General features: G+C 59.0%; 2 protein-coding genes across 4 annotated transcripts; both read right to left on the bottom strand.

Annotated features, from left to right (window-relative positions):
* Positions 1-1,313: 1,313 nt before the first annotated feature.
* Positions 1,314-12,437, bottom strand: MAP4K2 (mitogen-activated protein kinase kinase kinase kinase 2). Of its 2 annotated transcripts, none has more exons than XM_059710188.1 (32): positions 12,246-12,437; positions 12,068-12,125; positions 11,747-11,837; positions 11,604-11,668; positions 11,276-11,331; positions 10,924-10,971; positions 10,788-10,830; positions 10,346-10,418; positions 10,135-10,266; positions 9,995-10,057; positions 9,556-9,637; positions 9,357-9,464; positions 8,880-8,958; positions 8,549-8,607; positions 7,940-8,052; positions 7,825-7,863; positions 7,707-7,740; positions 7,481-7,583; positions 7,278-7,366; positions 7,160-7,201; positions 6,999-7,083; positions 6,826-6,905; positions 6,678-6,738; positions 6,474-6,591; positions 4,015-4,073; positions 3,834-3,937; positions 3,538-3,715; positions 2,555-2,623; positions 2,348-2,434; positions 2,086-2,156; positions 1,926-1,981; positions 1,314-1,824 (listed from the first exon to the last, which is right to left on the bottom strand). In XM_059710188.1, exons 1-32 carry the CDS (start codon positions 12,339-12,341, stop codon positions 1,737-1,739), a joined length of 2,529 nt encoding a protein of 842 aa, XP_059566171.1. In that variant the 5' UTR covers positions 12,342-12,437; the 3' UTR covers positions 1,314-1,736. The 2 variants fall into 2 exon arrangements, with proteins under 2 accessions (XP_059566171.1, XP_059566172.1); XM_059710189.1 differs by having other exon boundaries at positions 7,940-7,983; positions 12,246-12,436.
* Positions 12,438-12,654: 217 nt separating this feature from the next.
* Positions 12,655-19,128, bottom strand: MEN1 (menin 1). Of its 2 annotated transcripts, none has more exons than XM_059710202.1 (10): positions 18,930-19,128; positions 18,081-18,541; positions 16,975-17,183; positions 16,649-16,777; positions 16,058-16,098; positions 15,893-15,980; positions 15,189-15,325; positions 14,601-14,736; positions 14,012-14,176; positions 12,655-13,840 (listed from the first exon to the last, which is right to left on the bottom strand). In XM_059710202.1, the coding sequence occupies exons 2-10, from the start codon at positions 18,523-18,525 to the stop codon at positions 13,358-13,360; spliced, it is 1,833 nt and encodes a 610-aa protein (XP_059566185.1). In that variant the 5' UTR covers positions 18,526-18,541; positions 18,930-19,128; the 3' UTR covers positions 12,655-13,357. The 2 variants fall into 2 exon arrangements, with proteins under 2 accessions (XP_059566185.1, XP_059566184.1); XM_059710201.1 differs by having other exon boundaries at positions 18,942-19,128.
* Between the last annotated feature and the right edge of the window lie 7,772 nt (positions 19,129-26,900).

Below are 26,900 nucleotides of genomic sequence, written 5' to 3'. Positions count from 1 at the left end.
CTCCTCAGCTAACCCTCCACCTCCACCAGGAAATCTGGGAAATGGAAAGTCAGGAAGCACAGCCCTCTCACCCCCTGTTCGGCCTGAGATGCTCTCCACCTTCTGAACTCGCCCTTTGGCGATCAGAGAACACAGGCGAGCGCGCCCAGTGCACAGGGCTGACTCCCCACTTCAGCTGAGAAACCCCGTCACTAGGAGTCAGAGCAGCAAGGGCTCTGCTGGAGTGTGGACAGGGGGACACTGTGACAGCCATGGGATTGCCAGGGCCCCTGCCAAGGGCTGTCGGGACTGGGCTGCTATAGGCTCTTCACACAAGCTGCCATCTACCCACCACTCACTCATCAAATACCTCCCAACAGCCCACCAGGTGTAGAGAAGTTCTTATTTAAACACTTGCCTTCAATATCAGAAGGGACATGGTGGGGCCAAACTCCAGCTCTCCTCCCAGAGCCAGGGCCCCCCACCCGCTGCAGCCCTGGTTCTGCCTTGCACCACCCTCCTGCAAGGCCAGCTGCCATCCTGCCTCTTGGCTGCACTGGCCCAAAGGCTCTCTGGTCAGTGCCTGGGGCAACAGGAGGCTCCCAGGGTAGGGAGCCCTTAAGAGGGAAATGGGGGAGAAGGACAATGCAAAGCACAGGTCAGCCATGGGTGGTGGGTGTGCCCTCGAGATGCAGGCTCCAGCAAGGACAGCCCCCTTCATGGGGGCTGGTCCCCAGTTGGTGGTGGGCCCTCTGTGAGCCCAGGGCCTGGCACTAAGAGGGCCCTCTGGCAATACTTGTTAATGGACACTGGCTAATCTCACCAAAGTCTGGCTTGATGATGGTGCCCACACTCCGTCGGTCTGGCCTGACCAAGCACACGATACCCAGGCAACAGGTGGGAGGCAGGGAGGCAGCCCCAGGCCTGGGCAGGAAATGCAGGTCACGGCAGGCTGGCTCCATAGGCCTCCCCGGGGCTGGGTGGGGCAGCCCTCGGCTGGCCCCTCCCGGCCCCTGGCTGCCTGGTGAGAGCCTACATGGGGCAGGGCTGCCCAGATGAGAGTCACACTGCAAAGGTCACACTGCAGAGCTGAGGGCTCATCCTGAGCAAGGGAGCCCAGAGAGACAGTGCCCGAGAGGCCCGGCGGGAACACTGGCCTCCCCGTCACTGATGCCTGCACACCCATGAGGGAGCCACCACAGCACTGGCGGCCTGCCCTTCCATGGTGCACCCCCAGCACCTGGTGCCACAGAAAGACGTGCTGGAGGGAGAGAGGAGGAGGAGGGAAGTGAGGCCATGGCTTAGGTCCCCCTGACCCACAAGGACCAGTGGAATAAAGTCAAACCAGCTTTAATACCAATATAGTTCTCTCTTTTAAATATTATGTTCCCAGGACAGGGGGCAGGGGCAGGCTCTCGGCAGGAAGAATGGAAAGGAAATGTGGAACAACATGGAATGGATCGTCCAGGGCCTGCCCCCACCCGACCCAGGGCCTCTGCCACCGGCACTAGGACCTGGGCTGCTGGGGGGGTGGAGGGGCGGGGAGGTGACAGCAGCTTCCTCTGGTCCAGTTATTGCAGGGGTGAGGGAAGGGTGCTCCTCCCCTCCGCAGCCCCCAAACTTCTCAGGATTACTTCTGCCCTTCAGCCCAGCAGAGCTGGGGGCCTGGGCTCCGCTGACCTCGGAGGGGCCCCTCTGTCTAATGGACTGCAGCTAAGGCATGGGGGGGGGGGTGCCACTGGCTAGGCCTGCACTGCTCAGTAGCTGCTCTGATGGCCGGTGAGGATGTAGAGGTTGCTGTGAGCCCCCGGGTTGTCGGTGGGAATGCTCTCCAGGATGATGTCCCTGGAGGCGAGAGAAGCGGAGGTGAGCCGGGCAGAAGACCCGTGGGCACGGCCACCTGGCCTCAGGGGCCTCTGAATGGGAGGCCAAGCGCCATGTCCTACCTGTGGGCCCCAAGCACTCGGAAGACCCTCGTCTCATCTGTGATCTCCTGGGTCACCTGGGAAGAAAAGGGACACTGAGGCCACTCCGGCGGGTCCTCTCCGAAGAGGTGGACACAACTGGGCCAAGGGCAGCCAGGTTCGGTTCCTGAGTCCCACTCACCTCGTTGGTGTCCAGGCTGCGGCCTTGCATTCCGTGGCTCCAGAAGGCCAGCACGCTGTCCTGCAGACACACTGGGAGGGGCCGGGCTGCCATCAGCCCTGGGCCTGCCCTGAAGGCGGGGGCTTCCCCGGGCAGAGGGGTCCTCGAGGACCGCAGGTGACCAGGACGACCCTTATGAGGGGCCAGGGGACCTGACTCCTTGCCCTGCTGCCAGCTGAACGGCCTGGGGTGCTCCAGCCCCCACCTTGTCTGGCTCACTCACCCACAGTCTCAATGGGGAAGTCAAAGGTCAGCACAGGAGCCAGGGTGGCCGTAGGCTCACCCAGCAGGTTGACAATCCTCACGCAGCCTGCACAGGGAGAGGGCAGGTGGGCGGGGCTGGGGTGGCTCCCTTCGGGGGAGGTGACCCGGTTGGCCTCCCTCACCACCCCGCCGCCCCTGTCCGAAGCCCTAACCCCAGGGCACTCACGGTCAAAGCAGACGAGAACCGTGTCCCTGTCCACCTGGACCACCTGCTGGGCCGAGCCTGGGAGCCCCTCTACAGGCAGAGAAGGGAGACATGAGCCACCGACCCTGCCGTGGCCCCTGGAGGACATGGGGGACAGTCTCAGGCAGCCCTTGGCCACAAGTGCAGTTCATTCGTACAGCCTGGGAGGTCAGGATCCTCACCTCCCTGCACAGCTGGGGAACCGAGGCTCAGAGGCAGTGGGGAGCCCGGGGAGCGGGGAGGGTGGGCTCCGGAGTCAGGAGGACCAGGCTCTGGGACTCAGTTGCTGTGTGACCTTGAATCTCTGAGCCTCGGTCTCCTCGCCCGTAACACAGGCATGAAGATGCCAACCTTGCAGGGCCGTTGTGGGGATCGAGAATGAAATCCTGTGCGTTAGAGCCTGGCTCGGAGCCTGGGACACAGCAGGGCCTCCGTTCGGGGCACCTTCCTCCTCCTCTGCCCACTGCCACCCACTCTGCTCCCCGGAGCTGCCCCCACACCACGTGTCCTGCCTCCTTGCTCAGAATGGAGCCTCTGAGCCAACTTGCCCGGCTGGTCTGTGCCTGCAGCGCCTGCAGCGTTGGTCTGTTTTTTCTTAGCTGCCAAGCCCTTTGGTCAAAGGCAGCGGTTCTCAACCTGTGGGTCGCGACCCCTTTGGCGGTCGAACGACCCTTTCACAGGGGTCGCCTAAGACCATCCTGTATATCAGATGTTTACATGACGATTCATAACAGTAGCAACATGACAGTTACGAAGTAGCAACGAGAATAATGTTATGGTTGGGTCACAACATGAGGAACTGTATTTAAAGGGCCAGAAGGTTGAGAACCACTGGTAAGGCCATCTTTTAGGGAGCCCAGCTGCAGGAAGGCTGGGCGCTCAGGACCCTCAGGTTTCCGTGGACACGCGCGCGCGCGCGCGCACACACACACACACACACACACCCGCCCAGCCCTCCCGCTTACCAGGTGGTATGAGCACATCAGGTGTCAGGCCGGCCTCCAGGGGCAGCACATGGAACAGGACACGGCAGCCAGGCCCCTCAGGGCCCTCAGCCCCCACACACACCTGCGGTAGCTCCTTCCCATCCAGGACCAGCGGCTCCAGCATCCCTCCTGGGCTGGGCAAGGGGCTGGAGAAGTTCTGGGGGCAGCAAGGGTGCTCGGGTCTTCATTTCTTCCCCAAGCCGCCCTGTCCCCTGCTGGAGGGTCCCCTTGGCCTCCCCCTCCTCATCCTGTCTCCCCACCCCCCCGCCCCACACCTTCAGCAGCAGGAACTTCTGTAGCGGCTCGTACCACTGCAGCAGGAGCAGGCTGGCGGGCAGGGCGGCCAGCAGGAAGGTGCTGCTCGTGTAGGGGTTCCGCACTGCAAGAGGGGCAGACGGTGGGCATGGCTGGGCCCGCACCCAAACCCCGCCCTGGTCCGTCCAGCCCAGCTCTTACCCACACGACACTGCAGGCAGCCTTTGGTGTCAGGAATCTTGGTGGACAGGGCAAAGCGCCTGTAGGGGTGACAACCAGGGCACACATCATAGGTGAGGCCCGACAGAGCCCCAAGAGGTGGGTATGTCATCTTCTCTGCCTTACAGGGAAGAGACCCGGGCCTCAGAGAGGCACAGCGACTTGCTGTGAACCACAGCTGTGAGAGGCAGAGGGCGGAAACTGGTCTCATGGCTGCAGCACCCACCTCTACAGCCTGGAGTGTCCGTCCAGTCCAGGGGTTCAGATCTCAGGATTACCTCTAACTGTGTGACTCTGAGCAAGTCACCGCCTCCCCATGCCTCGATTTCCTCATCTGTAGAATGGGATGACGGGCCACCCTCCTCGTAGGGTCCCAGTGAGGATTCCGTGGGTTCACACAGCAGAGCCTGGCCTATCGTGCACTCACACAGGGCTAGCTGTTATCACCCCGTGTTACTACTTTCCCACCTATTTCCAATCACTGGAAACGGAGAAATGAACGAAGAGACGATGCAGCTCCAGCTCCATTAGGCAGCCAGTGCTCACGTCCCATCCCGGCCACAGGACCCGGGTCATGGATGAGCCAACGGGCCCGCGATGAAGACTGGCAGGAAAGGCAAAAGGCCTGCCCCCGGCTGTTTTCGCCGAGTCCACGGCCCTGGGCGGCCAGTGCTGGCTCACCTTGTGCCCAGGAAGAAGCAGGGTCCTTGCCTTGGTTCCTGTCTGTCCCCTAAGCCCCTAAGGCACTTGCTGAGCCTGTATCTTTCTCTGGGGAACAGGGCTACACATCAGCAGTGCTGCCACCGCCTCGCAGGGACCCCAGCCCTGTCTGCGCCCTCTGCCAGGATGTGGGCCCCGCCGAGGAAGCCAACGCCTGCCTGCTGTCCCCACTCCTCTCTGTCCCCTTGTTCCTCCCACTCTCTTCCCCAACTGGCCTTCAGCAGATGTTTCTGTGTTTGATTTTTTTCCTCCAAAGCCATTCTGGTTCTCCGCTCTTTACAGCTGAAATGGACACTGGGACTCTGTGATGTCCCAAACACACACCCCAAGCTGCCTGTGACACGGGCTCTCATGGGCCTGTTTCCTGTAGGTCCTGGGCCAAAGCAAAGGCTGGCTTGGGGACTGAGCTCAGGAAGCCCCGAGGCCGGGGCTGCAGATGTGGTCCTGGCGCGAGTCCGCTGCAGGCAGGGCATCTCCCCAGCTGTGGAGCCACTGGCCTGGCCTCCCCGCCTGGCCCACAGGCGTCCACCACCACCTGGTCACAACAACAGCTACACCCACAGCCCGGCCACCCCCTCGAGCCTCCACCTCGCTCAGCCAACAGCTGACAGAGGTCCCGCTTGCATGTCTCAAACTCAGTGTGAAAACATGGAGCTCTGCTCCACCCACAGCTGCTGACAGCTCCATCCTTCCGTTGCCCGGCCAAGAACCTTGCCTCCTCTTTCTCTTCCATCCACCAATTGTCAGGAAATCCCGTTGGTTCAACTTTCAAATTAAAGCCAGAATCCGACCGTTTATCACTTCTTTCCCTGCTCCCCCAACCCAAGCCGCCATCTCCCATCTGATTCTTTCAACAGCCTCCTGACAGGTCTCCTGCTTCCACCCTCATCCCCTCCGCTCTATTCTCAACACAACAGCTGGAGCGATTCCCTGAAGACTCGGCGCACACAGCTCCGCAGCGGCCCTCGGGCAGCTCTGAGTCAAAGCCAAGGGCCTCACTGTGGCCACAGGGCCCTTCTAGGTCATCTCCCTCTGACATACAGAGGGGTCCTTCTAAAACGCTCACAGCACTGCTGCCCGTTGGACAGAGCTCAGATCCTGGGCCTGTCATTGAAGGGAGCTCTGCCCCCTGCCACCTGTGCAGCTCCCTCTCAGGCCACTCCACCTGCCTCCCAAAGGCCCAACACCTCATACTTCCCGGGCCAACCGCATTCGCACTTGCTCTTCCCTCTGCAGGGAAGACCTCTGTGCACTTCCAAACGCCATGAGCTCACCTGCCCTCTCTGAGGCCTCCCGGCCCCTCCCAGCCTCCCCACCCCCACCCCCACCCCCAGTTCAGCTCAGTACCAGGTACTGAGTCCCAAGGACTGACTCATTTATCGTAGTCTCCAAGCCCAGCCTAAGACCTAGTCCTAGCGCGTACTAAGTGCTCAGTAAACGTTTGCCCCACGTCCTCAGAACCACAGCTCCCACAATCGGCAAAGCAATTTCACATCCACTACTTCCTTCTTGCCTGCCAACAGGCCTGGGGTCAGGGGAGGGATGGCTCTCAACACTGACAGATGAGGAAACGGGCTCAGAGAGGCAAAGTGACAAGTCTAAGATCACAGCAGGTCTGAGATCTAAGGTCCCAGGGACGAGCACGGCTAGAGTCCAACTCTGGCTCTGCCCCTCTGCCTCCCCGCTACGCGCCTCTCCCCTGCACCCCCGGGGTCCCCAACCTGGGGATGATGCGCTGGGTGAGGCGGTTGGTGGGGATGGAGAGGGGAACCTGCTGCTGCAGTCGCCGCTGCTCAAACAGGCCCGGGAGGTCGTGGGACCAGATGTGCGCGGATTTCCCTGCCAAGGAGAGAGGGGGGCTCAGAGCGCTGGCGGGCAGGGTGCCCCCCTGCCTGCCCCCCCCCTCCGCCTGCTCCAATGTGTACCTGAGAGTGACAGCAGCACATTATTCACACAGTAGAGCCAGGCGCAGCGGTGTGAGATCAGCTGCGGGCCACAGAGCGACAGGTGGACAGGCGGTCAGCACCCCAGGCCCCCAAGGCCCTCCGCCCTCCGCAGCCAGCCCGGCCTCACCTTCTCCAGTGTGTCCTCGTGCAGTTCATGCAGGTTGAGGGTGTAGATGCCTTCCTCGGCCCCCACCACCAGGAACTGGTCTGCAGTTTGCGTGCAGGGTCAGAGGTCAGTCGGGAGCCCCGGCCCAAGCTGGGGATTCCCTGGCCCCTGCTTCCTGCCCGCCCCCGGCCTACCCCGGGTGCCGGGGTGAATCCAGGTGACAGCAGCATGGATCCGCAGGGGGCAGCCATTGAAGACCTTGGAGAAGCAGGCACCCATCTGGGGGAGGCAAGAGGCTGGTAAGGAAGCTCCGAGCAGTGGGCGGTGGGGCTGCGGGCGGCGGGCGGACACTTACGTGCACCTTGGGGGTCGGGGGCAGCCCATGGCAAGACGATCTCTGGGAGGGAAGGCGGAGTCAGGACGATGTGCCCCCGTGGCCTCCCATCTCCCCAGTCCCTCTGCGGCCCCCTCACCTCAGGATCCTCCTGGTGCTTCATGGTGGCCCAGGCGGTGGGGAGAGGCGGGGGGCTGTCCGAGCCTGAGAGAGGTCGGGGTGGGGTTCCTGCAAGCACAGACCCAGGGTACAGTCCAGGCCCAGCCTCCCCCACCAGGCCCTCTCCTGCCCCCCACCCCCCGCCCCGGGCCTGCTTCCTGGTCCCCCGAGCCTGGGACTCACCTGGGGGGCTGGACAGAGAGTCCTCAGCTGGAGGCTCATGTGGGGCTGGCCCCAAGGGGGCCCGCTTGATGGTTCCTACGGCATCGTCTGGAGAGTCCAGCTCCTGGGGGGAGGGTCCGGGGGCCCAGCCCAGCTGTTAGCAGGTCACCTTGTAAACTGGTCCCATCCCAGCTGCACCCTCGACAGCACTGTCCCCACCCCGGCTCCAGCTTCCCTCCGCCCGCACCTGGAGTTCCAAGGCTGGCCGGATGGTCAGGCTCCTAGGCGGGCAAATCAGAGGGAAATGAGGTGTGAGCTGTGACTGGGCCCACTGTCTGCCCCTCGCCTCCAGGCCCAGCCCTCACCTTTCCTCCAGGGCCTCCTGGACTGACTGCAGCAGGCTCCTGGCAGGGAGGGGAAGGTCAGGTGCAGCCCTCCCTGCGCCCCCGCCCGCTCTGGCAGCTTCCCTCCCTCACTCACCCGCTCAGCTCCTCCTTGCCCAGCAGGGTCCACTCCTCTTCCCACTGTGGGGAAACGGAGGCAGGAAGATGGGGAGAGAGACAGAAAGGCAATGTGAGAGGGTGATCAAGAGGCTGTGGGAGAGAGAGAAGACAGACAGGTGGAAAGTGAGACGGTAATAGGTGAGAGGCTTGTGAGAGAGAGAGGAAGACAATGAGAGGCAAAGAGATTGTGAAAGAGGCAGACAGCGGAGAATGAGGCAGAGACGGCAGAGAGCCGGGCAGAGAGACAGACTGTGCGGGTGACGAGATGCTGATAACGAGACAGCGAGGCAGCAGAGACGTGAGTCAGGCAGCCAGTGACAGGCAGAGATCGAGGCGGAGAGAACTGTGCTGAAAGGGAGGGGTGGGGGCTTGGCCGTGTGTGGTCCCCTCGCCACATTCCAGATGAGTGTCCCGGACTGGGCCCTGGAAGGAGCCCCAGCCTCCCGTGTCCCTGGGCGGGACAAACCTGCTTGGACAGCTTCCCCAGGCCCAAGGGCCAGCGATTCAAAGACCCTTTGATGAGATGCTCGCCCTCCGGCACAGCACCCAGCCCACCCCTGCGCCCCCTCCCGCACAGCAGCCTCACCGGCTCAGGTAGTGGGTCTGTTTCCTTCCTGCGTGGGGCGCCAAACTTCACCTGGTGAACTGGGGTGCCCAGTGTACGTAGATTAGGGGGGAATGAAGACTTACCCTCACACTCATACCAAATCCACTCACACAGCCAGCCCCCCAGAAAATCCACACACAGCCCCCCAGAAAATCCACACACAGCCCCCCAGAAAATCCACACACAGCCACCCAAATCCACACACAGCCCCCCAGAAAATCCACACAGCCCCCCAAATCCACACACAGCCCCCCAGAAAATCCACACACATGCCCCCCAAATCCACACACAGCCCCTTCCCCTGACTTACACTGGATCTCTGAGGGGGTCCTCTCAGCCTGGCCGTGCTGACCCCGGGAGTGAATGGTGTCTGGAAACATGTCGTAAGTCTAAGAAGGAACACAAACAGTGGACACACACCCAGCACGCACCTCGCCCCACCTCCAATGTGCTTTACACACACACTCTGTAGATGATCGTGAGAGTAAACGGCACCTTCACTCCATAATTGAGAAAGCCAGCACACAGAGGCAAATAACTGGCCAAAGATCACACAGAGAGCAGATGGCCAAGCGAGGGTCACGGTCAGCCTGGGTCCAGGGCGGGCACCCACCAAGGGACAGTACAGGAGGCAAGGCCGGCTCAGGGAAGATTCCTAGTGGGTGGCTCACCTGGAGGGAAGCTCCTTAGGCTGGAAATATTCCAGTTACAGGGACCGTGGCCTATGTCACCTCCGCACTCCCTACAACCAGGCCAGGCCCAGACTCCCGTCCCCAGTCCCACTCACCTCCAGGTCACAGTCCTCCGGGGAGAGGGCGCCCAGGTGGGGGTCGCTGGCCTTGTCCAGCAGCTGTGTGAGGAGAGCCCGAGGGAGCTGTTGCGTTGTGAATGGGTGCTGGAGGATGGAGGGGGGCTCAGGTTGGTCTCTGGCCCCCAGGCCTCTGCTTTCAAGCATTGAGCCCCTGCCCCCACCCCCTGCCTCTCACCTGTAGAAGCTTCTCTGCTGTTGGCCTCTTCTTGGGGTTCTTGGTCAAGGCCAGCTTGAGGAAGTGGTGGAAATTCTGGGTCCTAGTGGGCACAAGAGCCCCCAGACCCAGGTCAGCCCTCAGGCAGGGCATCCTGCCAACTGCCCCCTGCTGCCACTCCAGAGGAGTCTGCTGGGCCTGCCCAGGAAAGGGCCAGCCCGAGGCCAGGGGCAGCCAGCCTGAGCAATACTGCTGTTGCGACATGGAAGCTCCTCCATCAACAACCACCGTCCACGCCAGCCATGGCCCCGAGATGCGCCCCGGGCCCCTCCCACGGATGGTCTGCAGAATACCAGAGGGCAGGGCTCTTGAGGCTGCGCCCTGGGAGCTGGCAGATGGCTCCTCCGCTCCCCTGAGGACTGACTGAAAAGGGGGGCCCAGCAAGGAACATGGGCCTCACCAGCGAGTCTTGTCCCTCAGCTTGGGCGGCTGGAAGCTGCTCTTGGACATGAGCATCAAGGCCCTATGGACAGCAAAAGGTCAGGAGCTGGGGGTCAACAGGGCCCCAGGGGCCAGGCAAGGGGCAAGTGTTCAACTGACCTCATGGGGTGCAGGTGGAACAGAGGGGGCTGCAGCTCGCCCAGCTCAATTGCTGTGATGCCCAGGGCCCAGACGTCACACAGCTCGTTGTAGCCACCTTTGCGCTCCACAGCGGCCACCTCGGGGGCCATCCTAGAGGTGGGGTCACAGATGGGATGGCCGGGTGCCCCACCTGGGGCCCCTACCCCCTCAGCCCGAGACGCAGCCTCACCAGTATGGAGTCCCAATGAAAGACCTCCTCTTAGCCACAGATGCCGTCAGCTCGCCCGACACCCCAAAGTCAGCTGCAGGGAGAGAGAGCTCCTGGAGCCCGCCCTCTGGCTGCCACGCCCCACCCACCTCTAAGGCTCAGACTCAGGATGCAGCTGGCGGGTTCAGACAACAGGCAGACCAAGTTCAGCTACAGGGGCCAGGGCCGGGGCCCCCTCCTGGGAAGGGCCAACCACCTTCAGTCGCTGACCAAGTGCCAGGCCACACGTTGGACTCCATGCAGACCCAACCACATCCAGCTGGTAGTAGGGAGGGAAGACTCTTCCGCTTTTCTCAATGGGGAGATTGAGGCCCAAGCTGGAAAGTGACTTGCCCAAGGACACCCAGCACTTGAACGCAGCTCCCACAGACCCTCACCCTGATCGTGTCCCCGGGGTACTGACCCAGCTTGACATCTCCCTGGAGGGTGAGGAGAAGGTTGGCGCCCTGGAGGAACGGAGACGAGAGAATCCCATCTGGAGCTCCCGAGAGCCTCCTCCTCCCTCCTCCCTCCCCCAGTGCCCAAGGCCAGACCCCTACCTTGATATCTCTGTGGATCTTCCCCTGAGCATGCAAGTGGTGCAGCCCCTGGGGACAAAGGAGAGCCCCTGAGAGCAGCTACCCAGCAACATCCCACCTTTCCTGAGCCCTCTCTGAGGACTGGGCCCCCCACCCAAGCCGCTTCCTCCTCCCCTCTCCCCAAACAGGAAGTGACTGAGCCAAGAGGGAAATGGGCTGCTTCCGGCAACAGGGTTGGGGCCCCTTCTCCCAGGACCCACCGCCCCTCACGCCAGCCCTGCCTGAGGCACTCCACCCCCCACACTGGCCAGCTGGGCTCCCTGCCCACAGCTCCTGGGCGCTGGGGTGTGAGCAGCCTTATGGGCCCAGCTACCTTCAGTGCCTCTCGGCAGACGTAGGCAATCTGCCGCTCCTCCAGGGGCCCAGTGGCTGAAAGGGAAGGGTAAGAGCTGGCATGGAGGTCTGGGGGATATGCTGACCCTCCCAGGCCACCCTCCCTCCAGGAAGCCACAGGCGTCTGGGACGCGGAGCCCAGGGAAAGGCAGTTATTTCTCTCAAGGTCACACAGCCAGCGAGGAGGAGCCTTGGGCCCCAGCTCTCCCCTCCTGCCACAGGTTGGGGGTGAGGGGGGGGACGTAGACTGTGGAAGAAAAGCAGCAGCAGCAGCCCGTGCCCTGTGGGGCCGGCGTCCTGGCCCGCACCATGGTAAATTTCCTGCAGGGAGCCCCCTCCGCAGAACTCCATGCAGATCCACAGGCGGTCATTCCTGGGGGAACACAGCGCCGGTGGGCACAGGGCAGGGCCACACGGGGCTGCCTGGGGCGGGCAGGGGCCGCGGCCTCACCTGAGATAGCTGCCAATGTAGGCCACCACGTTGGGGTGGTGGCACTCACGCAGGATAGTGATCTCCTGCTGGAGGGAGCTGATGTCGTCCCCTGGGGAGCACAGGGCATTGGGGGCGGGGGAGGAGCTCAGAGGCGGCGCCCTAACTCAGCGCCCTCATCTTCCAAGGACCCCTGAGTTCTGCCTCCCTCCAGGCCAGACAGGTGCCGGGGACACCACCCCCGGGGACTGCCTCTCAGCGGCCTCCGAAGTGTCAACTCTCCGCCCCGCGCGCCGGGCTCCCTGCCCTTCCTCCCGCGCGGAGGCCCGGCCCGGCCCTCACCTGGGTCCAGCTTGACGATCTTGACCGCGGCCAGTTCGGACGTGACGGTGTCGCGGGCCTAATGGGACAGCGGGGGCAGCGGGATGAGGAGGGGGCGGGGCCGGGGGCCGGATCCCGCGCAGGGCGCGGAGCGGGCTACCTCCTCGCCGCTCCCCCGCCCGTCCAGCCGCCGGCGCACCTTGTAGACGTCGCCGTAGGTCCCGGACCCCACGCGCTGCAGCAGCTCGAAGCGGTCCCGCGGGTCCTGCAGCGACACGTCCCGCAGCAGCGCCATGGCCCGGCGCCGGCGGGCCGGCGGGCGGGAGGACGCGAGCTGCGGAGCCGGAGCCGGAGCCGGCGCGGGGCGGCGCGGGGCGGGGCGGGCGCCGGTGGCTCGGAGGCCGCTGGGGCGGGGCCGGGGCCTGGGGCGGGGCCAGGCAGGGGATGCCCCTCCGCCCGGCCGGGAGGAGGCGCCCGCGGGACAGGCCCTGGGCAGGAAGGGGAAGCCCCGGAGCCGGTCCCTGCGTCCTGCAGGAGGCGAGCCCGAAGGCAGAGAGAGGGCACTCCACCCCCACCCCCCAATTCTCAAATGAAAGAGACATGTACTTTTTTTTAACAAAATGTATTCATCTTCCTTGAAACTGAAAAATAAATCTATGTACAAAACAGAGGTCAGGCTCCCCCACCCACTGGCAAGCCCCTGCAGATGCCCCCGGGGCCCCCGAGACGGCCGGGCCGGGGGAGGGTTCCGAGGGTCGGAAGGGGGGCTGCTCTCATCTGGAGCCCGTTGGTGGGAAGGGGCGGCGCTCGGGATGCACAGGCTGGAGGGGTTCGAGTCCCGGACTGGGAGCCGGAAGGGAGGGAGCTGGGAGCTCCGAATCCTGGGAGCGCCCCTTCTTCATTCTGTGGGGTCGGGGCTTGGGTTCCGAGGGACAGAATTCTGAGTGCGGGAACGCTCTCCGAGCCGGGTCGGGTCCTAGGTCCCCGGGCTGGAGGCGGGACCTGCGCGTCGGGACTGCGGGGTGAAACTTCGGCCCCGGGCGAGGGGGACCCAGAGCGCACCGGCCAGGCTGCGGCCTGAGGCCCCGCGAAGCTTCCATCGCCAGCTGGGAGGCCGGGGACGGGTTCTATGTTCCAATGGCGAGCGCGGGGTAGTCTGACTCTGGGTCCGGACCGAGCCCGGTTCCGGGTAGGGGTGGGGCCCGGAGGCCGGGCCGCGGCCCCATTGGCCGGGGCGGAGGGAGCTGGGCGGGGCCTCGGCGGGGACTGCGGACCGGCTGCGGGGACCGGCTGCGAGCCCCGAGGTGCCGCTCAGAGGCCCTTGCGCTGCCGCTTGAGGAAGGAGAGCGTGTAGTCGCTGGGCGTCGACACCTTCTGCTTCTTCATCTGCACCTGCGACTGCGCGGTGAGCTGCAGCTTGATGGCGCTCGAGTTGATCTTGGTGGCCACCAGCAGCTCCTTCATGCCCTTCATCTTCTCGCTCTGGAAAGTGAGCACCGGACCCTCTGGCGGCGGCGACGCGGCTGGCACAGGCGCCGGAGCCGTGCTGCCGCCTTCGGGGCCGCGGGCATTGTTCAGGACCGTCCCTGGGGGCTTCCGGGGGGGTCCCGGCGCCATGCCCTGCCCCGCGCCCGGGCCCTTGTCCAGCGCCGGCTTCTTGGGTGGCGGGGGCTCCTCGGGCTTGGACTCCCGCCGCGGGCCTCGCCGCCGGCCTTCCCGGGCTTCCTCGCCCCAGGGCTCCTCGGCCTCTGCGGCCTCTGCCTCCCGGCTCACTATCCGCACCTTCTGCCGCACCTGGGCCGGGTAGGGAGAGCGAGCTGAGGGCAAGGTTGCAACCCAGTGGCTGGACCCCAGGCCCCAGCGGCCAGCAGGTTGCGGCCGGTCTCATGCACCCAGAGGAGCAGATCCCCTCAGGGCCGCCCAGGCTCTGGCTCCTCCTCAGACCCCTGCACAGCTGCCCCTCACCTGTCCTTCGAAACGCCCCAGGGACTGCACAAGGAAGGTGGCCCAGCCCACGTGCAGCACGGGCGTGGGGCTGCCTTCCTCCCATTTGCAGATGCCATCGTAGAACCGGAGCAGATGGGCGAAGCACTCTGGGTCCTGGAGGGCAGACCCCTGGCCCTGGGTGCCCTGGGCAGGGGGAAAGGAGGCACAGATCAGAACCCTTACACCCTGTATGAGGGCTAGGCCAAGCCGCTCATCTAAGCAGAGTCCTGGCTCCGTAAGAGGTGAGCATCGGGAGAATTCTCAGAGCCGCCTTCCTTTTATAGAACCAGTTCTTAGCCAGGATTCAGAGAAAAGAGGGAACCGCCCCTTACCTCCATCCCACCCCCTACAACTGAATACGAAATCTTGGCATGAAAGAGACGGGCTTCACCCCATTTACCGGAAGGAGTCGGGTAGAAACCCCTAAGATACCCTCAGCTCCCTCAAACCCTGGCTGCTGAGTGCTGGGCCACCGTCCTCACTCAGGCCCCGCGTGGGCAGCAGTCCCATGTCCTGTGACTCGGAGCCCTGGCCAGGTGGGAAGGTGGGCACAGGGGGAGCCCTTCACCTGGGTCTGCTCCCCCGGCCGCTCCTCGCCAGCCTCCAGCAGGCTAGCTGCCTCCTTCAGCAGGTTGGGGATGACATCATTGGCTACTTCAAAGAACTCCTTGTAGATTTCCTCATCTTCCCTGCAGTAGTTGTAGCTGTGGGAGCAGGAGGGCACCGTGGGGCCTCCATCATGCTGGGAACCCCAGGGACCGGGGGGGGGGGGGGGGGGGGGGGGACGGAGCCCAGGCTTCTTTTCCTTTGATCATCTAGGGACTGGGTGAGTGGTTGGGGTCCTCACTCCGAAATCATGGTGTCTGTATCAGCCCAGAGTCAGAGTGAGGAGGGGGGCATGGGGCAGGGGGTGCAGGGTTTGCTGCTGGATGATGGTGGCTGGCAATTACGAGGGGAGGGAGGGAAAGGCGTGGGGCTCTCATTAGGGGTCCCTATCTCCTGGGTGACGGTAGCCTTGGCTGCCCAGACTAGAGGAAGGGATGGGGCTTGGGACCCAGGCCTCACTCCTGGATAAGGATGAGTGGAAATTGGGCAAAAGAGGAAGAAAGGATGGACTAAGGCCCTAGTGGGACAGGTCGGGGCGAAGGATCCTCACTCCTGGATGACAGTGGCCGTGTCGGCCCAGGCCTGCAGGGCTTCACGAACATTGCGGTTGCGACAGTGGTAGCCAGCCAGGTACATGTAGGGGTAGATGTGCTCATCCCGGTAGTAAGTCTTGGCTGAGGCAATGCCCTAGGGATAGAGCAGAGGGCCCTCAGGGAGGCAACCCCCAGCTGTACCGTTTGGCAGGAATGTCCCGTCAGATCACACCCAGAATGCGAAATAGCCAAGAGCCCAGAGCCCCATCTCCAGTTCCACCTCTACCCCCTGCCATCCGCTCTACCAGTTGCTCCTCCATGTCTGCAAGGCTGCTGGTGAGGCCTGGGCCAGAATGCAGAACAAAGCCTAGGGAAGGGGAGGGGTCCGTCCTCCAAGCTCAGGGCATTCCCTTTCCCAGGCTTTCCCACACACTCCTACACAAACACCAAAGCCTTCCAAGCCCAGCCCAATGTCCCTTCTACCTCCACTCCACCAAGTTAACATCCCTCCTCAATGCTCCCACATCTGACATCTGTTACACTCCAGGAGGGACAATGAGAGGCAGACAGCACTGAATATGTACATGGTAAATACAAAATGGGTGGTAATGCCCAATACACACCAAGATCTTCTCTCATGTGCCCCCTCCCAGTTCCCAGGTAGAAGGGAACCCCAGCCACTATTGGGTCTCCCTTCTGTACCCTCCCGAGATATCCCCACCTTGTGGTAAAGGGTGAGTGGGTCTGGCCGGCCAGGGGTGGGCTCCAGCTCCTCCAGATCTGCCAGGTTCCCCAGCGCCATGGGGTACCTGGGAAAAGTTCATGAGTCCAGCTCCGCCTAGCCACCCAGCCCTGAAGGCCCAGCCTGGCCACTTCCCCTACTAACCTCTCCAGATGTCCCAGGTCATAGAGCAGCCAGAGCAGTTTCTACAGGCCAAAGAGAGAAATGTGAGCTGGGGGGGGGGGGTTGAGAAGTCCTCAGTCTACCAGGCAGAGTGGCGTCCAACACCAGCAGGGATCTCCCACCAGATAGAAAAGGCCAGAATTTAGAAACCAGCCCCTTACTGGAGTCAGAGTCCTTTCATGTCTTAACACCACTCCCCCCAGAGCCCGGGAAGACTGCGCCAGGAATTGTTAACAATGTTGCAAAAGGGGAAGTTGAGCCCCAGCCAGTTTGATTCAGTGGATAGAGCGTTCGCCCAGGGACTGAAGGGTCTCGGGTTCAATTCCAGTCAAGGGCACTTACCCTGGTTGCAGACTTGCTCCCTGGCCCTGATCAAGGGGAGTGAGGGAGGCAACCAATCCATGTGTCTCTTGCACATCAATGTTTCTCTCTGTCCCTCCCCCACCCTCCCACTCTCTCTAAAAATCAATGTGAGGATTAACCAAAAAAAGGGGGGAGGAAAAGTGCCCCTGCCCAGGGCCCCATGGCCACACCTCACCTGCTGCAGCTGCCCAGGTTCCCACAGGCATATACCTGTTGCAGCTGCAGCAGCTCCAGGGAGTCCGTGTGCAGGTCAATGGAAGGGTTGATGGCGCACACCATAAATGCCACCTCCATCTTGCGGTCACAGCGCATGTATGATCCTTTCAGGTACAGCCAGCTCTTGGGAGAGGACAAGACCAGATGGCTCATGATGCCCCACCTGTGCCTGCTCCAGGGAATGACCGCCAGGAAAGGGGCCCTTCTGTGTCCCCTTCCTGACATGTTTAGGTGGCGATAAGGAGAGGGGCTCAGGAAAGCACAGCCCCTTGGGTGGCTGGGGCTGGGAGTGTGAAGGGAGCAGGGGGAGGAGGCAATACCCGCTCAGCCACACCCGCGTTGACTGTCTGGCCCCTTCGGTCCTCGTTGCCCTTGCCATGCCAGGTGACCTCAGCTGTCTGCTCTCCATTGGGCCCAAACACAACCCAGGCGTGGTCCTCAGACAGGGCCAGGTGGACATCCCGGAGACCCAGAGCCTGGCAGGCCCCCACCACAGCAAAGGCCACACCGGAGCTGTCCAGTTTGGTGCCTATGGAAGGGGGAGGTAATGAAAGAGGAATCTCTGAGCTCTGGCTGGAGGAAGGGTACTAGGCACTGATTGGCCATGTTCCCTCCCACCCTCGCCTCCCAGCCTGTGCCCAAACCTCAGACCCTCCTCCATCACTCCTCCATCCCCTCCTCTGATTGTTCAAAGCCTCTCGCTCCCAACAACAGACCTCCTTGGATCTTCCTAGTTCACCCAGCCTTGGACCCTGTCACTTCTCTTTCTCCGCAACCACGTTATATGTTTATGTTAAGGATTTCCTCATTTTATTGTGCCTCTCGGGTCACAACAGAATAGGCAAAAATAGGACTGAGAGACTAAGTCCTCTTTTTTCACACACCCACTGGCAAGGACTCCTAATTTATCTCTGCGCTCTTTTCCTGCTAAGCTCAGAAGCAGCCTCTGGTTCCTTCCCAACACGGCACTCCGGGTCATGACTGCTAGTCAACTGGGCTTGAGCAAAGAAAGATCTTTGCAAACCCTGAGCCTTAAGCCATCGCTTTCACAGACACTTCATTTAATCATCCCAAATGTAGCCGGATTTTGGCTCCTCGCCCCCCATCTGCTGCTGCCCTCTGGGCCTCAGGCTGGGCTGTAGGACTCCTATAGGTGCTCACCCGCAGGGGTGCGGGTGCCGACGGGGCAAAGGGTGGTTAACGGATCTGGAGCCGAGTGATCGGGGTCTAGTCCTAGTCTTGCCATTTTGTGTGACTCTGGCACCTCACGTCCCCTCTCTGCAAAGGGGGGGATCAACACCTGCCCCACCTCCGAAGGCTTATAGGTCCCAAAAGGGCTCTGTACACCATGTATTGCCAAGAGGCAGGCCGAGCTGTCAGATGGGACAGGACCCACTCGTGCCCCTGCCACCTGTGAGGCTCCAACCTGTGATGAAGCTGAAGAGGGACTGGATATGGGCCCGATCCTTGAAGTAGGAGCGGCTGAGGCTGTTCCAGATGACATCGGAGACCTTCTTTACCAGCTCTCGGCTGGAGACGCCGCCCTCCCGGGGGTACAGAGACAGGTCGACGGCACCTCGGATCTGGGCGGTGAAGCGAGCGTAGAGCGCGGCGATGATGGACAGGTCGGCAACGGGGAAGTAGGTGAGGCCGCCGGGAGGGTCGGGCGCGGGGCTGGGCTGGAAGGTGAGCTCGGGCACGTTGGTGGGGATGACGCGGTTGACAGCTAGGAAATGTTCCACGAAGCCCAGAACCAAGGAGAGGAGCACCAGGTCCGGCTCCTCGCGGCCCAGCTCGGCGGCGAACAGGCGCACCACGTCGTCGATCGAGCGCAGCGGGAACAGCGTCTTCTGGGCGGCCTTCAGCCCCATGGCGGCGGGCCTCGGCCTGCGGGCGAGCCGGGAGGGGAGAGTCGCGGGCTCGGCCAGGGAGCCCCTGCCCAGGCTCCGCTAGGGTTCCAACCCCCCCGCCCCCTCCCGCCACACACCCGCGCACACACTCCCTTGCCCCCCGCCCCCTTCGCCCTCCGCCCCTCGGCTCCCGCGTCGATGAGACCCCCTCAGCCCAGGCTGTAGGGCCTCCTCGTCCCCCACAGCCCCAGCAGCCGCGGCCCCTATAGGGGTGCGCCCCGAGGACCCCGCTGAGGACCGCCAATGGCCGCCCCGGTGCCTCTCTGCACCCGTACCCCCGGGCCCTGGAGTCCCTCCGAAAGGCACCCCCTGGCCAAGCCCCCCAAATCCCAAGAAGAGTCCTGGCTGCGGTCCCCCGCGCCCACCTCCGCGCTTACATCCCACACAAGGCACCGCGGCGCCCGCCGCCTGGAGGCTGCTGGGAAATGGAGTTCCGCCCGCGGCCGCACTGCCTGCCGGGAAGCGGGATCCGGGCCCTCGCCCACCCCTGCGGAGCCTTGAAATGGTGGCCAGCGGCGCCCGTCCACCGGGGCTGATGGGAGTGGTAGTCGCCGCTCCGGGTGCCCCGGGCGGTAGGTGAGGCGTGGAGGTGGTGCCGTCTTTCGGAGCTTCTCGGGGATTGGTCACTCCGCTCGACGCAGCCAGGTGGCCGAGGGGCCGCAGGGCATCCTGGGAGATGTGGTCCGGAAGGCGTCCGGGCATCCTCGGCGGTCACGGCGCTTGAGCTGATGCCGTGTCGGCCAGACGTGAGGGAACGGTGCTTCTTCCAAAAGCTGCTGGCGTGACGGTGCCCGGCCGCCCCGGGCGGACGCCGCTCAGTGTCCGCCACTCGTCAGGGTGCCTGCCCTGTGCCTGGCGCTGCTTCCCCGGCTCTGCCCGTGAGAAGAGCCGCACGCATGTGCACAGAGGCGCGTCGGTCTAAAGAGCCGAGCAGTTCTTTGTACCGGGCAGACGTTAGGAACGCGAAGTAGCTCTGTGCGTCCTGGGACGGCTCGACAGGACACAGTGTTGAAGGAAAACACAAAACTGCGGGGCAACATGTCTGCTAGGATAGCACTTAGGTTCACGTTGTAAACCTTCCGCACGGTCCTCAATAACTTCTGCAGAGTCGGTCATTCACAGCCTTTACTCACTCAACACACATTTCTGGTGCCTGCAACGGGCCAGGCACCCCGTTCTAGGCACTGGATACGAATAAAGCAGATCAAATGTCTGCCCTGCTTCACCTCTGTGGCTTTTCTTCTTCAAAATCCATAAGCCTCGCCCTGGCCAGTGTGGCTCCATAGTTAGAACTTTGCACTGAAGGGTCACGGATTCGATTCCTGGTCAAGGGCACCTACCTCGGTAGCAGGTTCGACCCCCAGCCCCGGTCGGGGCACCTCCAGAAGGCAATCAATTGATGTCTCTCTCACATCCATCTCTCTCTGTTTCTCTCTCTCTCCCCCTCCCTCCCCCCTCCTCCCTCCCTCCTTTCCACACTCTAAAATCAATGGAGAAAATATCCTCAGGTGAGGATTAACAACAAAAACCCCCCCTAAAATCCATAAGCCGAGTCTGATCATGAGAAAACATCCGGCAAACCAAACCAAAGCTGAGGGACGTTCAACAAAATACCTGTCTGTCCAGTACTTCTCAAAAGTGTCAGGTCATGAGAGACAAGGAAAGGCTGAGAAACTGCTGCAGATTAGAAGAGATTAAAGAGACCGGACCACTAAATGCAATATGGGGAACTGAATCCTGGAACGGAAAAAGGACATTAATGGAAAAGCTGGTGAATAGGTGGCCGACTGCCCCAATCCGCCCAGGACTGAGGGGACTGCGGGCATACGCAACTTTCAGTTTTAAAGCCGAGCCACCCCTCACCCTCCACGCAACGCACGCACCGTCGTCAGGAACCTTGTGCTAAGCCAATCGTAGACGACCTGCTCCTGGGTCGGAGTTTCCGTAGGCAGCTGAGCAGTTCCCTTGCTGCGATCTATTGAAAGTCAGCCCTCGACACAAGGGATTTTGTTTTTATCTTATTTTATTTAAAAAGAAAGAAAACGCAACACTCGAGTCTTGGGCGCCTCGAAGCTCTACTTGTGAAATTCAAATAAAGTCTGTAGCTTCATTCATAATGTTCATCAATTAGTGTTGACAAATGTACGTGGCTGTGTAAGATGTTAACATTAGGGGCCGCTGCGTGGAAGGGGGATGGAGATGAAGTCACCCAGTGCTGAGTTCTGTGTTCCCCTTCGTGCTGAGGTTGGGAGACCAGGAGGACCCGGAAGAAGCATGAGTGGGACCGGCCAGAGAGATGGGAGGAAACCAGACGAGGGTCTGGTGCAGAACACCAGGCATGCAGCAGAGGCGTGACGGGATGCTGCTCCCAGGTCAGCAAGCCGAGCACCAAGGACTGACTGCATTGAGCTCTGCGGGACCTGTTGGTGACCCCAGGAAGAGCAATTCAGGGAGAAAAACCCAAAGTTCTTGGGCTCATGGAAAATGGGAGGCCCTGGCCGAGTAGCTCAGTGAGTTAGAGCATCCTCTGAGTACGCCAAGATTTTAGGTTCGATCCCCAGTCAGGGCACATACTAGAATCAACCAGTCCTGGCCAGTGTGGCTCAGTTGGCTGAGCGTCGTCCCATGCACCAAGAGGTCTCCGGTTCGATTCCCCGTTAGGGCACATGCCCAGGTTCCAGGCTCAGTCCCCAGTAGGGGGCATGCAGGAGGTAACCAATTAATGTTTCTCTCTCTCTCCTCCCTTCCTCTCTCACTTTCTAAAGTCAATTTAAAAAAAAAAAAATCAAAAGTAAAAAGAACCAACCAATGGCCCTGGCCAGCTAGCTCAGTTGGAGTGTCGTCCCAATGCACCAGGGTTGCAGGTTCTATCCCCTGTCAGGGAAGACATGAATGAGTGCAACAGCAGATCTCTCTCTCTCTCTCTCTCTCTCTCTCTCTCTCTCTCTCAAAAAAGCAACCAATGAATGCATAAATAAGTGGAACAACAAAATGGATGTTTCTCCTCCCCCCCTCTCTAATAAATAAATGAAAAATGGGAGGAAAAAATTGGAGAGAGGGGTAATACACAATTCTGTCAGGGAGCGTTGCAGCAAAGGGAAGGAGAAAAATAAGATGGTAGTTGGGGGGAGGGGAAGAGGGTAAAATATAAGGTGGTTGTTGTTGCTAGTGGCTTTTTAAATATATTTCATTGATTTTTTACATAGAGGAAGGGAGAGGGATAGGGAGTTAGAAACATCGATGAGAGAGAAACATCAATCAGCTGCCTCCTGCACACTCCCCACTGGGGATGTGCCCGCAACCAAGGTACATGCCCTTGATTGGAATCGAACCCAGGACCCTTGAGTCCGCAGGCCCACGTTCTATCCACTGAGCCAAACAGGTCAGGGCGCTGGTGGCTTTTTTAAAATAAGAGTTTATTTGAGCCAAACTAACAACATATGCTGGAGCAAGATCTCAAATGCTCCCGTGTCCCTGTTGAGAGCATTGCTGCACTGATGGCCTGGAACAGATGGAGGGAGCTCCTGAGTGAGAGGTTTGGCCTTTGCTAGGAACGCAACCAGTTTATCCACAATAATTAGAGGGAAGGCAGGGGACACAGGCACGTGTGACGAGTACTTGAATTCTCTCAACAAAATAGGAGGCCTAGTTGGTCTTCTTCCCTCCCTCCTTCACACCTTTGCTCAAATGTCACCTTCTCAATGAAGCCGACCCACCCTGACTAGACCTACTTACTAAATTCATAGTCTCCAACCCAAATTCCGCTTTCAATCCCACCACCCCACTCTACGTTTTCTTCTCTTTTCTCTAAGGAAGTCACATCTCTGGAGCAGGTTTCTCCATTTAGGCACCACTGACTTGGGGGCCGGGTAATTCTTTGTATTTGGGGACTGCCTGTGCACAGTAGGATGTACATCAGCATCCTGGCTTGTACCAATGGAGACCAGTAGCACCCCTCCCCCTGTAGTGGCAACAAGAGATGCCTCCAGACACTACCAAAGGTCCCATTGGTGGCAAAATTGCCCCCCGTTGAGAACCACTGCTCTAGTACATAATACAATTTACTTATTTGTTTATTGTTTGTCTCCTACCAACAAAACATAAGCTCCGCAAGGACAAGGAATGTCTGACACATAACTGGTGTTCAACAAATATTTGCTGAATAAATAAAGTACATTCATGCAGAAAAAGTGACTATACAGAATGACTGACCTGGAATTGAGGCTGTGTGAGGAGGCATGTAAGGACACAAGAGGGACGGGGACAGCAAAAGTGTGGCAAAGTCAGTGGATTATAGGTTCCAGTGGGGTCCAAGATGTATTGGGGCTGGAGAGCTGAATAGACAGGGGTGTTGGGGAGAGACATTATGCGTGACATTATGCGTGACATTATGATTATGTCCTTAGTGGCAATGAAAAGATCTGGAGCAGCGCTTCCAGTGGCAACACAACATGAGGTGCATGTGTACTTTTTAAAAAAATTATTTTTATTGATGTCAGAGAGAAAGGGAGAGGGAGGAAGAGAAACATCAATGATGAGAGATTGGCTCCACTGATTGGCTGCCTCCTGCCCGCCTCCTACTGGGGTCAAACCCGCAACCCAGGCATGTGCCCTTGACTGGAATCGCACCTGGGACCCTTCAGTCCTCAGGCCGACGCTCTATCCCCTGAGCAAAACTGGCTAGGGCCCATGTGCAATTTTAAAGTTTCTAAGTAGCTACATAAAAAAAGCAAAAAGACATAAGTGGGAGTAGTTTTAATAAAATATACCCAAAATGTTATTTCAACTTGTAATCAATATAAAAATTATCAATGATAATTTATATATTTTTTCTCACTAAATCTGAAATCTGGTGTGTATTTTAAACTCACAGCACATCCTACCTCAGACCAATCATATTGCTCAGTAGCCACATGTAACCGGTAGCTTCAATAGGACAGAGCTGTGGGAATGGGTGGCTGGGGTGGGGCAGCAGATGAGATCATGGGAGAAGACCCAAGGAGCTGAGAGGCCAGTGGATCAGCCACAGGCAAAGCGAAGGCTCTAAGAACGAAAGCAGGAGTGGGATGGAGAGAGTCACAGCAAGTCAGAAGCTAAAATGATGGAGAAGTGTGAAATCCATGTGCGGGGAGATCTCAGAAACAAAACAGGTGGTGTAAGGGGGTCACTTGAATTCAAACCTGAGTGTTGACAGGAGGAGGGTGGAGGACACTATAGGCGTAGATGAGGATTCGGGAGGACACCTCCGCCACCTCCGGGAAGGGTGCAGAAGTCTGGGGGACGTGGGGAGGGAGCAGCAGCGACCTCAGGGAGGGCGAGGTTTCTGCTAGAGCAGGAGGGTTAAGGACCAGGACCAGACCGTTTGCAGGAGGAGATGAGGACACAGGATTTTGCTAGAGATGGACCATCCACTCTAGAAGGAGCAGCAGACAGCCACCAGGAGCCGAGGGGGCAGATGGGAAGAAAAGGAGAGGGTCGGAGCTATGGAGGACCTCGGAGGCCGGAGTCCCCTGCGGTGAAACTCATCAACAGGGATCAATGGCAGGACCAGCTCTGAGGGCCTGGAGGCCGCGGGCTGGGGAGCAGCTGTGAGTGTGAGAGCACAGAGGGCGGGGTTCCTGCCAAGAATCAGACGGGTCCTGAGACTCTGACTTGATTCCTGATAATAAAGGCAAGGAGGCCGGGAAGGACTGTCCACCAATATGTATGTACGGGCACAAACTGATGGTAAGGGCCAGTGTAGGGAGTCGAAGGGAATTCAGTCTCTAATTGTTTTCCCCAAAATGTGTGTATTATTGTGATTAATTTAAAATAGCATCGTCGTAACCAGTTTGGCTCAGTGGATAGAGCGTTGGCCTGCGGACTGAAGGGTCCCGGGTTCGATTCCGGTCAAGGGCATGTACCTTGGTTGGGGGCACATCCCCAGTAGAAGGTGTGCAGGAGACAGCTGATCAATGTTTCTCTCTCATCGATGTTTCTAACTCTCTATTCCTCTCCTTTCCTCTCTGTAAAAAAATCAATAAAAATATATTTTAAAAAATCATTACATAGCTGATGCTATTTTATTTTTTTAAAAAAATATTTTTAAAAATACATTTATTGATTTTTTACAGAGAGGAAGGGAGAGAGATACAGAGTTAGAAACATCGATGAGAGAGAAACATTGATCAGCTGCCTCCTGCACACTCCCTACTGGAGATGTGCTCATAACCAAGGTACATGCCCTTGACTGGAATCGAACCCGGGACCCTTGAGTCCGCAGGCCGACGCTCTATCCACTGAGCCAAACCAGTCAGGGCAGCTATGTAATAATTTTGACAAAAACATTTTTAATTTAATGAGGAAACAATCACACAAATGCAAACTGTAGGTCATTCTACAAAAAAAAATTGGCCTGGATCCTTCAAAAATATTAGTATCATGCCCTGGCTGGTGTGGCTCAGTTGATTTGGGTGTCAGCCTGTGCACCAAAAGGTTGCCAGCTCCATCCAAGATCCCCAGTAAGGGGCGTGCAGGAGGCAGCCAATCAATGATTCTCTCTCATCATTGATGTTTCTATCTCTCTCTCCTTCTCCCTTCCTCTCTGAAATCAATAGAAATATATTTTAAAAATAAGAAACATCAATGGTGAGAAAGAATCATTGATCTGCTTCCTCCTGCACACCCCATGCTGGGGATTGAGCCCACAACCTGGGCATGTGCCTTGACCGAGAATTGAACCAGGACCTCCTGGTTCATAGGTCGATGCTCAACCGCTGAGCCATGCCAGTCAGGCAGGACCTAATTTTAGCTAATTACATCTGCAATGAGTCTATTTCCAAATAAGGTCACATACCAAGATATTTGAGGTTAGGATACCAAGATAGGAATTTGGGGGTGAGGGTCACAATTCAACCCATAACTGATTGTATGTTAGACAATATTGTTGTGTCGATATTAAATCTCTCCAGGCAATAACAATGGCTTCTGGTGGCTCCTTATGATATGCCTGCAAAGTATTTCGGTGCAAAGTTCAAGATGTCTACAACTTATTTTCGAGTGGTAGCAGACTGCATGCTATGTATACATGGACGCAGGTAGATGTGTAGGGAAAACAAAAGCAGCGTAATGTTAACTGGTGAATCTAGGTGAACAGTAAAGGGAGTTCGTATTCTTTCTGGAGGGTTGAGATTAGTTAACATAAAATGCTTGAAGAAAATTAATTCTTTTTATTTTATTGATTTTTTTACAGAGAGGAAGGGAGAGGGATAGAGAGTTAGAAACATCGATGAGAGAGAAACATCGACCAGCTGCCTCCTACACACCCCCTACTGAGGATGTGCCCGCAACCAAGGTACATGCCCTTGACCGGATCGAACCTGGGACCCTTCAGTCCACAGGCTGATGCTCTATCCACTGAGCCAAACCCATTAGGGCTGAAGAAAATTAATTCTTACAAAATATGAAAATCTTTTGACTAAATTATTGCTGGGTGCTAGGGCGGATGACTGGAGGTCTTAGTTTGCAAGGGGCCTCAGATTCCCTGGGCCCTCGGTTTGGGCTTCTGCATGTTAAGAGAACAGACATTTCTTGAGTGGGGCAAAGGCATTTTACACTCATCTCACCAAATCTCAATGGTATCACCCATGAGATGGGCTTTATGATCCCCACTTGCCAAAGGGGAAACTGGGGCTTAGAGAGGCCAGGTAACTTGCTCATGACTGCACAGCTAGACTAGAATCCAGGTTGTCTGACTCTCAGGGTTGGACTCCTACCCAGACCCTGGAATTCCATGGGCACCCCCAACCCCTATAACCAACCCGACATGACACCTGGGCCTTTGGTACTTGTAGCTGTAGAGCCTGCCATGAGCCCTGCCAGTCCCCCAGGCCTGCCTTGATCCCAGGCCCAGGTCTCCCTCTCCCTCCTCATCCAGCTCTGCCTCATCTGGGTCTTGCCCAGTCACAGTACAAGTGAGACCCCTCCTCCTCCCTTGCTGGGGTCCTACCCCAGCAGGTCCAGGGGTCCCCAAAGGTGTGGACGGAGTCGGCGAAGAAGGAATGACACAGAGGCAGCATTCAGTTGATCAGCATGGTTGGGTTCTCTTGCCTGGTTCTGTAGGTTCTCCAGCCAGGTTCTGTCCAAGATCTTTTGCCATGTTCTCTCGCTAGGTTCTGTCTCTAGGTTGTGTGGCCAGTTTCTGTCCAGGATCTTTTGCCATGTTCTCTCCAGCGAAGTTCTTCTGTCTCTAGGTTCTGTGTCCTGTTGTCTTGTTACATCTGTATTTATACCAGTTGATTCCAATCCTATCAATCTCTATTCCAAAGGTTAGGGCGTTTCTTATCTCCATTCCAGGG

This window comes from Myotis daubentonii, chromosome 9 (genome assembly GCF_963259705.1).
Source record: "Myotis daubentonii chromosome 9, mMyoDau2.1, whole genome shotgun sequence".
NCBI classification, from domain to species: Eukaryota; Metazoa; Chordata; class Mammalia; order Chiroptera; family Vespertilionidae; genus Myotis; species Myotis daubentonii.
The sequence above is the reverse complement of the archived record's forward strand: the minus strand, read 5'-3'. Positions and strand labels throughout refer to the sequence as shown.